Source organism: Opisthorchis viverrini, assembly GCF_000715545.1.
Source record: "Opisthorchis viverrini unplaced genomic scaffold opera_v5_162, whole genome shotgun sequence".
Taxonomy (NCBI): Eukaryota; Metazoa; Platyhelminthes; class Trematoda; order Opisthorchiida; family Opisthorchiidae; genus Opisthorchis; species Opisthorchis viverrini.
In genome coordinates this window covers 400,063-416,376 of record NW_008751818.1, presented here as the reverse complement: position 1 = coordinate 416,376, position 16,314 = coordinate 400,063, and the positions used below count along the sequence as shown (strand labels likewise).

At 44.6% G+C, this 16,314-nt stretch overlaps 1 protein-coding gene across 1 annotated transcript in view; it reads right to left on the bottom strand.

Moving 5' to 3' along the window:
- Positions 1–9,163: 9,163 nt before the first annotated feature.
- Positions 9,164–16,314, bottom strand: part of T265_14228 (hypothetical protein) — a gene marked incomplete at both ends in the record, with an annotated part of 24,494 nt that continues 17,343 nt past the window's right edge. The window contains 7 exons of the mRNA XM_009172681.1: positions 9,164–9,810; positions 10,338–10,615; positions 10,793–11,428; positions 11,570–12,980; positions 14,550–15,171; positions 15,267–15,603; positions 15,808–16,092. Of these exons, the coding sequence (XP_009170945.1) occupies positions 9,610–9,810; positions 10,338–10,615; positions 10,793–11,428; positions 11,570–12,980; positions 14,550–15,171; positions 15,267–15,603; positions 15,808–16,092 (3,770 nt within the window). The remainder of the gene's footprint in view (positions 9,811–10,337; positions 10,616–10,792; positions 11,429–11,569; positions 12,981–14,549; positions 15,172–15,266; positions 15,604–15,807; positions 16,093–16,314) is intronic.

The window sequence follows — 16,314 nt, the reverse complement described above, 5'->3', positions numbered from 1 at the left end:
TACATGACTGGAACATAATCTTGTTATCCGGTCAAAGTACTTAACAACTTAATTGGAAAATGTTTGGGACCGATTGGGAAGTTATCGTTTCAGAGGGGTTTCGTAACAACAACTTAACAACCTATCCACTCGAAAGAGCCGTCAAATAAATCACTGATTGTTACAGTTTCATACACACATATGTTATCGTTTCGAGGGGTTTCGTAACAACAACTTAACAACCTATCCACTCGAAAGAGCCGTCAAATAAATCACTGATTGTTACAGTTTCATACACACATATGTCATAACGAGGGTTTCAAATTAGGTTGACCTACATGATTTTAAGCCAGAATCTAGGCATTGACCATTCGGCTTCGGCCAATAAGCACTGCACTTCGACAAGACATCATCGGATCAAAGCATCAGCGTGATGACCTGGAATCAGTACGTGAAACGGCCTTCATGGCCTGTGGGCTTGGGCCCGAATTCACACTAGTGCCCCACTCGGTGTGGAACTGGAGATGGATGGACTCACTGGTAGCAAGTTTCACTGTTGTGACCCGTCCGTTGACTGTGTCACCTCACCGCTGTAAGGCTTGTATTGAAAACTTCAGGCTAGCCGGTAAGTTCGGCCCATCATAGAGCCAATAAGGTGGCTCCAAACTACCTGTGACCCTCCAGCAGCTGGTTGTAGGCAATGTAGGAAGCCATGATGATTTTCAATCGTGATTACGGTGTCAATGTGGTCATACAATGAACAGACACAAATCCCACTCAGTTATCTCCCTTCAAGTCCCTGAGCCTAGGAAATATAACATGTGAACCAGACCTGAGGAGCTAAATGGATTGCTTGCAGCAGTACAACCGAGTGACTGCCTGACGTGGCTCTTATAACCGGTATTCTGCTGAAATATGATGGTTGATTCGTCAGACGTTTGAAGACGGGAAAGAGAAATAAAGAATTGCGGCGATTCTTTGCCTAGGTGTAGAAAAGGATGACAGATTAGATGAGGGAGGGGACCTAGTGGTGACCCACCACGAGTATTCCCTTACAGCCCCAGCGTCTTCTCTCCTTCTTGCATTACTCCCATTTCTGTGGTGTTTGGGCATAGTGTAGCTCTTTATACTGGTTAAGTAATCACAATGTGCGATTTAAGTGGTTCCCATTTAGGTGACACAATTTCAATGTTCACTTGGTAGCAACAAACTTAGAGTGAGTCTGACTTTCAGTGAATTCTAAACAGGCTACATGTACTTTAATGCGTGTTGTGTGGATTGATGTATACGGGAGACACGGAAGCTCATCCGAGCATTTATTTATCCGATTTTAACTACAGCAGTACTGATGAATGCCACAATGCAACAACTAAATTACAGTTCATAAAACGTAACACAACTTGTTGTTCAACAATTGGAATTGGAAAAGATACATTGCTAAGCATCATCTGTTCATAGCGTATTGTAAAATATTCAAACTGATCGCAATATGCAAATGATTAGGGCACACGTGGCATCAGCATCCTCATTAAGTGAATGTTGGGCGGATGAACGTATGTGGGTGAACGAGGGAAGGGTGGGGCATAGACGATAGGAAACCCAATGTGTCTGAACTAGAAATCATTATATACATCACATAACGGAAGGCGTGCTGTCTGACAGCTGTGGTGTAATGCGAATATTTCAACACTGAAAGAAGCCGGGTATTTTGTTAGGTCCAAACTAGGCTACAGACAATATGAACAAGTGGGTTTGGTACGAAAAATATCGTTTGCAAGTAATAACATTTACTTCGAAACTTCACAAGTGCAATAAATCACTCGATGCTAATGAAACAAACAACAAATATGTACTGATGACCTACTGTCAATGAAAGACTAATCAGAAAGCATGTTTTCAACGAAAGTTTCCTTAACGAAGTAAGGACTACGGGGAAGGTACGAGGAGCTGAAGGCACGCTGACCACTCATCCTCACATTCTGTGACCGGATTTCCACTGTTTTCTGGTATAAGTTGACAAATTTCTTCACCATTGCAAGCTAAACGATATATTTGTTTTGGAGTTCTGGTTAACAAATCTAATCAGTCCTCCTTGTATTCAATAGTCGAAAGGTGATGCATGACCACCGAGAAGGTGTATCTAACACAGCTCACAAAGATCGGATTTGAACCCGAGAAACTTACTTAGGCCGACCGAACTCCATAAGGGTCTGGTTACCACACAACACAGTCCCACCTACGGCACATCGCTCAGTGGTGACTGTCACCTTCCAGCTTATATACACAGTGACACGGTACGACGAAATTGACCAAAACCCTGATGAAATTCCCCACCCTCGTTGTCGCATGTGCTAAAGTTTTCGACTCTTGTGTATTCTGCATCTCAACCTCTCAACGTTAAACATTTGGTGAAAATCTTGTGTTGCTTTCTTCAAGGCTTGTAGCATTAAACAACTGGAATATGGTCACAGCAAAGTGGCGCGAACCTTAGCTATTTGATTATCTGTTCTTCTCGTAACTCACACGACCTCAAAACTGCTCTCCACAAACTACAGAATGCTACCTACCAAACGAAAGTCGGTGACACAAAAGCCCATAGTGGAAAGACTCTCAAGCAGGTTGAAATTTTTGAAAGTCTCTCAAACTACTTGTCTGGCTAAGCAATCAGAGAAAGGAGCAATACTGTGAGCAAAGTCACGTGGAGATTTGCACTCCATGCAGTTGACATCATTATCAAGCTCAATGCTTCTCTCCCTCTCATGTAAATAAACCTACGCTGGAATTTATATAATGTCATCCAGCTGGCAGACTGCATGAATATGCCAGGATTTCAAGAGCATCGAGTGAACACAATACCGTTTATTGGATTAAGGTAGAGATGTATGTACCTGAAAAGCATATCAAACCAAAATTAACCTCGAGAACATGAAACAGGACAAAGAATGAAAGGGATGAACTTTTCTGTGTTGACCACATTTTCCGTCTTTTGGGACTAAAAAGGTGGGGTTATCATGCACTGAGGCTACAGCCCATGACACACAGGAGAGCACAACAAGTGCCGAATTTCAAGCCGTTGTGAAGTTACTGACCGTAATACCCCGAAACAAGTAGGTAGACAAATATGTAGGGATAGACAGTGAAACAAGCCGCAAGAATCTCCTCATAGCGGCGTTTCTACGCCTTTTTAATCAACTCGAAAACACAGCAAAGTATCGCTGCCCTCAGACAGGACGACAGGTCAACGTGGTCCTCGGTCCAATTTCGATGATTGTGGTGGCTGGAAAAGTTACGAAATAGTGAATTCAAACGCACATTTGGAAAGAGGACCTCATGCGTATGAGAGTTTTAATTAATAAGTAAAACCGACAGAAATTCGAGGACTGTGACGCTCTGATTGGACACAAAAAACTGTCAAATAGTTTTCACCAAGCTCGTGCGTGGTGCCATATGAAGTGCGAGGGAGACACGAATCACTGGGCAGTGAAACCGAAAATTTCAAGTTGTTTATTGGCTAAAGTGGACGATCAGTTTACAATGGTTTTCATATCAAAAGACCCAAAGACGTACTATGAAATTCCACACAAATCGAGTGTATTCCAGAGCAGTCCTTCGAAACTCCTAATAGAATTCACCGAAAACCTACTAGATCAAACTGAAATGTAATGAAGTGGGTGTTCTTAGAAAATCCTCTTTGAAAAAAGAAGTTCCAATGTGTCACCACTCAACGTTTTGTTACTTTTTGCCTCCATTATATGGATTGTCAGTGTTAGAAAGTTGGTTGCGGCACCCTGTGCAACATCGAAGCTCAAAGGGTTACACCGGACGTAGCCGGTTCCAAATACTTGAAAGGTTGGCTTGTGAAAGCAAGGTTACCTACCCATAACTATTCGACATACATCTGTTAGTATGTACGTCAGAAATAGTAGTTTGGAGTGGTGTACATATAGTCAGCCCCTGGAATTTTCAAACGATTTCCATTTTCTCAGATTTCACATCGAAATACGTGAAAAAGCTTCCCGCATACAAACCATCAATAATATGTCTAGGTAATCTCCGTCCAATTTCGTTACTTTATGAAAGGTGATCTATCCGTATATGAATTTCCGAACTTGCAACCGTAAATCCAGTAACCCATTACTAGTAGTTAGATTATGACTGCTTATCTGGTGCACCGTGTGCTGTTTCATAGGTTGACGTCGCTTTTGACAATAGTGCAACTCACATTCACCCCACTGGCAAATATGCATTTTAAAACAAAAGTCCACAGCATCATTTTCATATGCTTTTTGAGACCATGTCGCCACTGAGTCCATGAATGTCGTCACAATCGAACGGGATTAGGTTGGATGGTGTTAGAGGCAAAGAAATTTTGGGGATCGGGTTGGGAAGTATGAGGCAGAGACAGCGGAAGTGAACAATGCAGAAATGTCAGGTATTTTGAACGCAACTGTCTCAAGCGTTTATCGCATGTCATCAAAATTGAGAACGACAAATGGAACGGGGGTGGCTATACAGCTAAAGTAGTCGTAATCACAGGGATTTGATGATCCTCACAGTATGCTCATAGACCATCACGAGTACACGGCCACCCAGCCACCCACGTGTCGATTTCGAAACTGGACGACTACTACACCCTCCGTTTCGACTTGACCATTTGTCAAAGTGAGACCTACCGTCGTTCATCACCTGAGGTGGCGTGTAAGTCATAAACACCAGTTCAAAGAAAAGAACTAGGATGAATACATCTATGTTGATAAGGTGGACTGCTGTCCTCGGTTGAGTTGTCGGAGGTTCAGGGAAATCGGTTCGAAAACATAGGTTTAAAATTAGCGAATATACACTCATTTGCAAACTAATTTGGTCTCCCCTGAACCCAGCCGCATCTTTCGGTTTTGATGTTTCTAGGCAACTGATTGTGCTGCACCTGATGAACCCCAAGAAGGACGAAATCAATCGTGGGCTGTCAAGGATTTCTCAGCAACCTTATGAGTAGTGCATTACAAAATATATAGGTTTAAAATATTTGTCTCCATTTCTGGGTGTAACGCCGGAGGAATAATTTAACCAAAAAGTTCTTATGTGGTACCTGTGGTTCATTTGCAAACTGGATGGAATCGGCACAATAATCACTTTCTGACTGTACGCAAATGTCAAGATGTTAGTTTATCAAGATAAAATAAACAAACGATTCATCATTGGCAGAACAGCCTAGAAAGCGATTAGCTTGTAATTTACACTCAATGTGTAGGAGAGACATTAAACACGGTCTCATTGGGAGACAAATGTCGTCAATACTAGCATTCCCTCAGGTCCTGGGCATAGGTTAATTCAAAGTTTCCTAAGCTATTCTCAAGTGAATCCATTCAGACTGAACCCTCAAAGAGGATATGTACTTCTTACTTTCTGCTCATTATAAATTCACAGAAAGTTTATTTCACTCCCAAAAAAAGAGGCATCAATTATGCCCATTCTTTTCATGACTGCAAGTCAACTTAGTCAGTATCATCATCAGTACTGATCACTATCACGGTTTCCGTTTTTTCTGTTGGTTTGTAGCATTTTAGCAACGCCTTTCTCCAACCACCGATTCTCAACAGTCTGATACATTACCAAGTCTGAGTCAGCGGTGAGGACAGCTGCCTGCCATCTGATTAAACCCATTCACTTTATCAGATTCATTAATAATCCTGGTCTCATCGTCGGGTACAGGTGCCCAGTCTTTGCCCGCATTATTCACAAAAACCGTAGCACCAGCTGCCAGAAGCTTACCACACACGACAAAACGATGAATCTGATAAGTTCGAATGGGGATTGGAGGCGTGCCGAAAACATCTCCAAACATCCATCTAAGCCACAGATGATGTGGCAAACACCTGAGAAGAGATTATGATGTTTGAGAGTTTGTGTCCCATTTAACGCATCCACTGATGAACTCAGATGGTCCGTACCTTGGTAAACTTCCCACTTTTATCAACCTCACATCAGTTCTACATCAGTTATTATAAACTCCATAGTTTGAGGATGCAACCTCTCAGATATATAGAATCAAGAGCTCACTTTGAGCTAAACCCAATATTGTCTGAAATTGTACTGAAACGCATCAGTCGGTAGTTAGTATGTTAGCTGTAAATTCATTAAAGTTATATAAAAACTTTTAAGGATAGAAACTCTAAGGTTGGATGGATAGGCATCCTTTCAATGTATGCGTTAGGAAAACAAGTGAGTATGTCCGTCTGCAATTGTTATGAAGTTCAGGACGATGGTGCATCTCTCTTGTTCCGCGTGTACTTATCCACCCACACAGTACAGGGTATCGGCCCCTTCAAAATATAACTTCTCTGGCACGACATCACTCGGTGAACTTTCTGGAAGTCGAAATAATGGGGGCGTGGATTGGTGTCTGCAAATTGAGTAGCTGCTCACGTCGTTTATGCAGGTAAAGCTTGTAAATAGAGCAATAAGGATAACAACCAGCCTAGTCTGTTGTAGTGCACTGTTTCACATATCCGTGTTCGATACATCCAACCATATGAGTAAAGTAGTGATCAATTTTTCATAGGTACTGTTCGTGGATAGCTGCACACGTTAGGCAACTGATTAGTTCACTCTCAATGAAGCACCGTTTGATGGCTGCCCCTTGGGTAGAAAAGCACTGATTTTGCTAGTTATCTGCGTTTCCGTATTTGGGTAGGTACACAATTGCCATTTCGCTTTCTTTCCGTAAAGTTCTTCTACAACTTGGTAACTCTCATCTCATTACGCTGTACAGTTCAACATGCTTGCGATTGGTCAACCTAAAAAATTTTCTGTGACATGCAACTTAATTTTGGTGAGTCACATCGACTCCTGTTCATAAGTCCACTCCAAATTCTACGACGAAACCCTGCAACTACCACGATACTTGCACAAGTTTCTCCATTTCGACTTCATGACATCACCTTACCTTGCAGGTAACTGAGCGAAGCTGAGGGACGAACTTTTCAAAATTTTTCTAAGATTTTCAATCCCACGAATACCTCGGAGGCACAATGTGAAGGAAGCGAAGCAGAATAGTGAACACGACATCGTTATCTGACCACTGATTTTTGACGCCAGAAGGAAACCGGATAGAGGATTGAACTGAATTCGCATGATTCAGCAGGTATTACAAAATGCTTTTGGAATCTTTCTACTAGCAAACAGTCAGGAAATGTTCTCATCCCCTCCCTGATCCTGACGGAGGACCTGCAGAACCATGAAAAAATCATTATTTGTCGTAATTATCTTTTTGGATTCTGTCTGGTTGTTCCGTTTGCTCGAACCCATAGCCCCGGAGGGGCGAACCCGTATCAGCAAAACTTGCCTTCTGCTAGTACAAATGAGTTGATTGCTTCACTAGGAGGTCATTCTTAAAATAGGTGCTTGACGTTAGTGGTTTCGTGAAGCATCCATTTGGACAGCTTGCTTAAGCACACTTGGAGCCAGAACAGGTCTGCTTCTTAAAAGCGTCAGCCCACACCGACAGTGTCCGCTATTTAAAGGTCAAGAGGATTAAAACCGCAATTATTTTTGGGTAGTCTTGGATATGAAACGAACAAACAACTTTACTCAAGAGAAAGGCTGAACATATATGATGAGCAACGGCATGAAGTCGGATGAGCTTTTTGGAAGTTTTACTTGGTACCAAGGTGGCACAAAACAAATACAGCAGAACTGACAAGGAAAGAATGTGGCTTCCAATTTCCTGATTACTGTATGTGTAAGTCTGAAGAATTCAGTAAACAGGATAATAGAAAACGCGAGTTTATTTATTCTATACCTCAGTTTCTGGAAATCATCCAGTAAATAAAGTCCACGACGAAAACCCGGGGAAACACTGTTCAGCCCTTTCATATTTTTCGGAGAATTTGAAACCGGATGGGATTACTGTCGCCCGGCGTCACCAAATTGACGCACATCCACAAGAACCATCTATTCATCGGGACAAATACCGAAAACATAGTAAGCATTGTTCAGATGTCTTGAATGCCTAATCTCTATGCAACCAAGCAAACAACAGGTGTGCTTACATGTAGAGACATTTATCCAAAGAACTATTCACCGGCCATCCAACAACATGGTTTGGAACCATGTTGATAGCACACGCTTAATAGCACGTTACATTTCGAATAGCCTCACTAAAGTGACCATCTATTCATCTTTAAAAACAACGCACGCGCCAATCGCTGAGCAAATGTTTAACCAAAGATGGCTAATGTTCATAATCAATCAGTTTGCTCGCTGTACCGGGCGTCCTCCATCACTTAGACAATGCTCAACCTATTATAAGCGGAAATATTTATCATTCACATGAGTAGTGTGCAACCTATCGAAGCACTCCTAAAGATTCACCGACCATGTGGTAGGTTATCGTTTAGCAGAAACGCTTTTATACCTAAAGGGGAAAACAATAGATCACTGATAATACGATTGTGCACAGTTTAGAATCAAAGTAGGACTGAGCTGAGAAATACTGGGACAACAGCCGCACTGCTCCGTTGATCTTAAACGCAGAGAAGTTTCCATTTCTGAGAGAGTTGTCTTTAGGAGGGGAAACTACTGTCCGTTCTGTTGGTCTCATCCTAAAAGGTCGGCACGACAACCCCTTCCCCATCCCCATTCAAAACGAACACCTGAACTAATCGTAAGAGACAATACATTTAGGTAGCCCAAAAGCACTCAGGTATATCTGGAAACCTATATACAGTGTAGGATCATAATGATGATAATAATATGTTCAGGGAATTCGTTGACTGAAAAAATCAGAGACTTTACGCGAAGAAATGAAAAAACGAAAACGTCAGATGAAACATTCGGGAAAATCAGCAACAGAATGATCTCAGGATTCAATTTTCTCCTGCTTTCATAGCAATGTCGTGGTTGGGGGATAACGAGATGGAAAAGAATATTGAATAGTAACAAACCTAGAACGTTCTGTGGCGGACCAGAACTAAATGTGACTAGAAAAAAAACAGAGTTTTCGTTCAGACTCGTGGAAGAATAAAAGTACCGGTAGTTGTAATAAATATGGCTGTTCGTTATAGCAACAGTAGTAGTAATGGTAGTAGTATTGACAGTATCGGTCAGGGTAAACAGGCAAACCTAGACGTTCTGTGGCGGACCAGAACTAAATGTGACTAGAAAAAAAACAGAGTTTTCGTTCAGACTCGTGGAAGAATAAAAGTACCGGTAGTTGTAATAAATATGGCTGTTCGTTATAGCAACAGTAGTAGTAATGGTAGTAGTATTGACAGTATCGGTCAGGGTAAACAGGACATGGTCGAAAAATGAGAAAAAACGAGTCCAAACAAGGGACTGAAATGCGAGATCGAATAACAAGTGGCTCCCATGGCAGAAATCACCACCGCAGGAAACTGGCCGGCAAAGGGAGGCAGTCGTGTTACCGTGTGTCGACCTTTGTAAACAGCAGCGGAATTAACCGGGAAAAGAAAGGATATGTGCGGGGCATAGTACTCCGCGAGGTGTGGCTGTCCATTTGGTGCCCTTTGAAACCTGAGGATATGCATCAAATGTTGTGAGTTGAGTGCATGACAAATCATGTATTTGAGTTGACATGAAAATAGGTCTACCATCCTAGATCGATGACCCGGGTCAGACGACAGTAGGAGATCCGTCCACCTTGCCTGCTGAGGAGGCGGTAGGATGTGGCCGAAGTGTGCTCGAGTCATAATCTTCGTTCGAACCATTAACAAGGAACCCCCCGTCCGGAGTGTGTTTAGTGAAGGTACTCCAGGGCACTGTTCCTTGCTGAGTACTTGATTGTTCACAACTCCTTTGGCTATCCGATCCATTCTGAAATGGCCAGTAGGGATGAATGAGGTTGAGATACTGTTACGGAAGAAGATCGGAAACAAAGTTACTTGAGCACTACGGTTGAGGAATTATTCGCACAGCTACGTTATAAGCCTAAAGAAGCACAAAACCGGTCTTGGGCTGTCGAAAAGTTTTCAGCAAACTTATGAGTAGTGTGGTACGTCTAAGCAGCACGTTTTTCTCACGAACAAACCCAACAAACCTAACTAGCTTGTAACCGCCAACAGAGGATTAAATGTCAAGTCGGTCGGATGGTTGAGTTTCACACGAACTAACTGGATGTCTAAAGGGACCTCTTCAAAACTAACCATACCTAGGAAAACCCTTCACACTGCTCTGACTGAGTTTCAAACCAACAAAACTTTTTGGCTTATAAAGTAGAGGGACGAATAATGTTGAATCACCAGCCTCGTAAAATGACGGCGTCCTATTAAGTCGTGAGTCTTCCAACAAAAACGTGGAGTAAATAAAACAACTCTAGGATAATATTATCAAACAGGACGTACTAGTCTGTTTTCGACAAACTGGTGCTTGTCAGACTGCACATGGTCCAGAGTTTGTTGATCAGATGATCCATTGTTCACATGGGACTTCGGCAGCGGATGGTGTGGTTGAAAAGCTGAATTACTGTGTCTGGTCGGTGCATCAACTTCGAGTTCAGCTAAAGGGATTTCGTCCACAAAGGGTACTGTAGTGTCGTCCAAAGGTTTCGGTGGACGGCTAACTTTGCATAATGTTGGGGTTGCATCACCACTCGGGTCACCATTCATGTAGGCAGATAGATCTAAAAAATAGATGTGAGAAGAAATCAGTTCAAAACTTATGGACAGCGATGTGGATAGGACACGACAGGCGGCTTTTGAGCAGCAGACATAAGAGATAAGCAGCATCTGGTGGGGCGTTAGCGCAAAGCAAAAGCTGGCGACAGTCAGACCGCGGCCGGAGAAGCACAAAAACAAACCTGAATCGGAGTGGTCCATACGAGGACGGTTTTGGGACGGGAGTAATTTCAAAAGTTGGGCAGACACGGGCCTTGAAGCCAGAGGTGGTAAACCGTTCGTGTGACCACGACAATGACGAGCGCTTCGACGTGCGACGGCTCCAACTGCTCCGCGAGGACGTAAACTTGATCGCAATACACTACGCTGAGAGAATCTCGGAACAAATGCTGACACACTTGAAATACTTGTTTGTACTTCTGCAGAGTGTGATGCTTCGCTTACAGATTGACTCCTGGGTGTTTCTCTACATTGAGGTACTCCTACGCACATCAGGGGATAGGATGGTAAAAAAGCGGACTGTGGATCAGAAGTTTCTCGCTCGGGCTCGTTGACTGTTTGAAGAGTTCGTACGCAAGGATTGACCATCGAACACGGCCTCTGATGTACAGAGGTGACAGTGTTTGAGTTGAGATTATTCATGGAGGAGTAGGGGTGGAGACACGGCGCATGATACGGGACCGACCAGACGGGCCAGCCTGAGAAGACAATATTCCAGTGGTTTGCTTCAAAGGATGTTGAATGGGGTCTCATGGAACGATCCGCACGGAGCATGTGGGGTGAGGTATCCGCGACTATACTTGGTGCACAGACAGTGCCTGTATTCAACAACACGTCATGCACACATGGAAAAGAGAACAGGCAGTAAAAAGCAATCAACCGAATTGGCCACAGTAATGGAAATGCTCAGGGATTATCATGCAGTGGGATGAATAAAGGTACAGATAAAACAAACGCACCTTCAGTGAAGGGTTGATTAGAAACTTGACCGGAAGAGTGCTGCAAGTTGGCGGGCAAAGGTCGCGGTTTTTGGTACTCATGGAGCCTTCGCGTGGGCGACGATTCAAAGGCATCGGTACGATCCGCTGCATACTGCTTTTCGCCGTCAGGGATTTTGGGTTTCAAAGTATTGCTGTTTTCCGGTCTAAGTGTCCCGGTCGCCTCGACTGCCATAGGGGCCTCCGTCTGATCCCCAGGATGATACAATTCTGAGGTACTGGCGTGTTGTGAAATTTGGATACGACTGGGATGCAACACCTGGGGTGTTAACAACGGATGGTGTGCAAATGCCTGGGATGGATGATATGGCCCCAAATGAGATGGGCCGTTCGAAGTTGACTGAATGAGGATCTGACTACCATGAGCGGAAAACCGATCGCTACCAGAACCTAACGACAGCCTATCTGAACCCACTACGGAATTGGGTCGTAAACCAATGAGTGATGGATGTTGATGGTGGGACTGAGGTTGAGGAAGACATGTGGCATGTGTGCCAGTTTGATAAAATGCCATCTGAGAAGCAGGATGAAACTGGCGGGGGATGACGCAGGCAGAACCCGGTGGCTCGACATTGTAGCCAACGTAAGACGAGCTTCCCTGGTTGGTTGGCGTCCCAGCTCCTGATAAGCCCGCATGTCCGTAGAACAGCATAGAAGAAGCTGGTGAATGGTGTGGAATGGCAGACGCTCGGTTACCGACGGAACATACAGATCCTGCATATGGCATGGTCGGCGACATCATCATTACAACAGGTACGGGTTCGCCACCTGAGGTGGGATAGAGCAGTAATCGTGAGGTACCAGCTGCCGAAGAGTCCTCTCTGTCTACGTAATCGGTCACGGTCGCAGCTGCACTACTTCCACTACCTCGTTTCGAAATTTCAGTATGACCAGAGAGTAACGCCATGGTGCTATCATCTATATTGCATGGAATAGCAAATGTTGACGAAGCCAAAGATGGTCGGCGATGGGCAATACGTGCAGACGGAAAACCATGGCAGCTGGAATGCGTGCCAAAATGACTTGAATGAACGGGATGTCTGGGGCTAGGAGCAAGAAAGGGGACCCCTGCCAAACTGCTTGCGTCTGAATTGGGGTACCGGTAGTGCTGTGGGTCGGGGGATGGTGCCGGTGGTTTGTGTGATGACTGCACATGTTTATCTCTGGGGGGCCACAAATAAGACCCGCTCGTCTTACTCGTTCTCGCATCGGCCACGATGATACTGCCAAAGAAGCCACGGGCGCGACAAGCCAGCAAAACAATGGTAGTCAGGGCAGCAAGGAACAAGAATGCCAGGAGTCCAACGATGACATAAATATGGAGTTGGGTCAACCCCAGTGCATTGGGATCCGGTGTGATTGGGATCAAAGTCTGGAAAAGTACGGTAAAAAAGAGTTCAGTAACGACCCATGATAAGCTATTTACTGAATTAGGTGCAACTCAAATACGAGCCCAGTTGGGATAGTAAAAGCGGTTATAGAATAAAAAGCAGTATGGCATTCCTTCACTAGTATGACCTGGTAAATTCGCTCCTCCTAGGGGTCGAAAATCATAAGAACAGATAGCTTGTATGCTGTGAATAGCGTAACTAATAAGTACGGTTACAGAGAAACTTGTTGGGGTAAAGACGCATCGCAATTAATGGATGAAATGTAGAGAACTGAGTCAACCAAACGGCCTACATGTCGAACAACGAGCAAGATAAACGGATATAGAAAATGGTCCAGCGGTAACACCCTTTCAGTGCCTAGCTGCCATGCCACCCGAAGAGAGCACGAGGGCCGAGATACTGCCAGGCCGCCCTAGCATAGACGAGAGCAGTCGAGATACAAAGGAAGGTCAAACCACGGGACTTCCTATTAGTAGGTTCGCGCCTTAACCAATGAGCCATCTCAAGCTCGATAAGCACAGGTATCGTGGTTTCAACAGGTCACATGGCATCCGCACGTCGAATGACACCACAACCAAACGGTAGTCTTTCGCTCTGGTTTTCTTCCAAGAGGAACTAGCGCATAGTACTTGGTCTTTTTCGAGAAAGTAAGCTCACGCTGGGTCGTCACTGACGAAGACTGCCCAGGGGGATGCCCTCTTTCGGAAGTGTCTCTTTTGAGAGGATATCCGCTGAACTTTTTGTTCAGTCAGCTACCGGCTCGAGTTAGCAAAGCACTGATGTCCAACAGATGCTTTGTAGGTGAAGTTTATGCTGACTCAGATATCATGCCGGTTGTTGAAAATTCTTTGACAGCCCGCGACCGGTTTCGCCCTTCATGGGGCTCGAATATCTCCAATATCGTACCGACTGAAACATGAGGCGGCCTAGTGCAGCCCATTGTTGCCTGGAAACATCACAAACGAGAGATTCAGCTGAGTTCCAGGTGAGTCTCGTGCAAAACCAAATTTGTTTGTAAATGAGTATATTTCGCAGATTTCATACCATTCAGATAAAACTGGTCAAGTCAAGGCCAGTCAGAAGGGATTGGTTACAGCCAGACGCTAATAACACTTAGGTAACTAGATTAAAACAAGAATTAATCGGTGTAGCGGTTTCCCCTATTCCGCACCCTCAAGGTTACAGAGATCAGGCTCTTGATTCGAATGCCCATACTAGGCGGTCAATTGACGTCAGTTTATTCAGTAGGCGTAGCCATTCAGAATAATCATGAATGCTACCGGATTTAGCAGAAACTGAGATGGTGTTAGCATAATGCCTACATGAGTTTCGTAGACAGATGTGCTGCGCAAAGTCCACTTAATGGTTTGATTGAGCTGATATGGGAGATATAGAAGTAATTATCCTTGATACGTTCCTCATAGAAGGTTGTTGACTAGTTTTCGTGAACTTTATATCATAACAAAGCAAAGGACTGAAGTCTAAACTACATTACGAGTAGCTCAACGGATTTTTAAAAAAAAAACGAAATAAATCCATATGTTAGTTACCTTGGTCTGACAATAACGACCACCGAACCCAAGCGAGCAATTACACTGATACGAGCCTGGAGTGTTGACACACACGCCACGCCCAACTTCGAATGGACTGCATAAACCGCCAGCACTGACGCCGTGCGATTCGCTCAATTTGAGCTGTACCGAATCCGTAATAGGAGTGTTGGATGATCGTTGCCGGGAGAAAATCAGATCAGCCAACTGACATTCATTCACATCATGTTCACAGCGAGCACCTTGCCAACCAGCCGGGCAGGAGCAATATGGTCCACTTGGCGACTCCAAGCAAACACCACTGTTGAGGCAAACAGAAGCAGACGACGAACTTGAGGTATGTGACTGAGCAGGTGGGAATGTTGGGTGCATCCATTGAGAGGCACTTGGTGATATTCGGGGACCGATTAGCCTGGAATATTGTAAAATCAAGCGAGCTGAGTGACAACCAGGGCCACTGGGCCAAGAGCCTTTTTGAGCTTCATTTCCATGAGCTGGTAGAGTCTCGTGTAACAATTCACAATGAAGTCCAGACACACCAGCGGGACAAACGCAGCGATAAGCGGCTAGACCAGAGTTCGCTGGGGTTTTCGCCAAACTGGGACCAAGTAGGGCTTGACAACTGGAACATAAATTAGAGTGAAGTTATTAGAGGGTGAGCTTAGCCAGTAGCGGGCAATAAATTTTCATTTTGCTAACAGGTAGTATCCAACTCACCTGCCTCCGTTCTGACAAGGTTGGAGCAAACAAGCGTCGCTGGTGCGTTCACAGTGATGTCCGTGAAATAAAGCAGGACAGTGGCATGTGTACGCTGCCGTGGAACCTGGTTGTGAACCCGGGGTGCAAGTGCCTCCATGAAGACATGGTCCGGAAGCGCAGGCTCCGGAAACAGTTGCTCCTGGATCACATCCATAATCGATATTGAGAGCGCGGACCAAGATGGGGGTCGGATAGGAATGGACGGTCGGACTCGAGAGGGGTTCCGTCATGACAGTTGGATAGTTGATTTGATAAGGAAGTTTGATCTGACTGACTTGAATATCGCGAAAACAACCTACATACAACAGAAAATACACGAGATCAGAAGAAAAAGGACATTGAAGCCGTCGGTCGAAAAGTCACCTAGACATTCGCTAAGATATCCAAATCAATATAACGATGTGTTTATTGTGACGTGGAGGTTCAGAAGCTAATGCATGCAGTAAGCCGGCAACGTTGAAGTGAGCCAGAACACAAGCATAAAACGCCCGTGACTCACCCACAATACCCGAACGTAGTACCATCTCTCCGTTAGTTCCATTGGTCACGCGGTTCTGCTCCACTTGTGGCATTCGTCCGATGACGGGGGCATCAGCAAGCGGGAAAGGTGGAACAAGAGGACCAAAACCGTGAACTGGATCAGCACCGATAAGAAGGCCTTGTTGAACCGGGTCGCCTGTGTCCCAGTCGATCGAAGCAGAACGTGGGTGAATACCGTCTATCGTCAATTCTACCCACCACTGTCTATCCCGAAGAGATGAAGCGGTTCTCGGCTTTCGGTTGCCTGAAACAATTCAAAAAGCTAAAGGTCAGGCAGACGAAACGCTTCAAGAAAGGAGGAAAGCAGATGGTGCCGGTGATAAGACTGACCTTCGACGGGGCCGAACAGAAGAGTATCAACTTCGTCCATACGAGTTGTACTTGTCGATGTGAGCACCAATCGAACACGATGCCAGTGTCCGTCAGACACAGGGTCAGCAGAGAAAAGCCAATCCGCCTCCCGCAC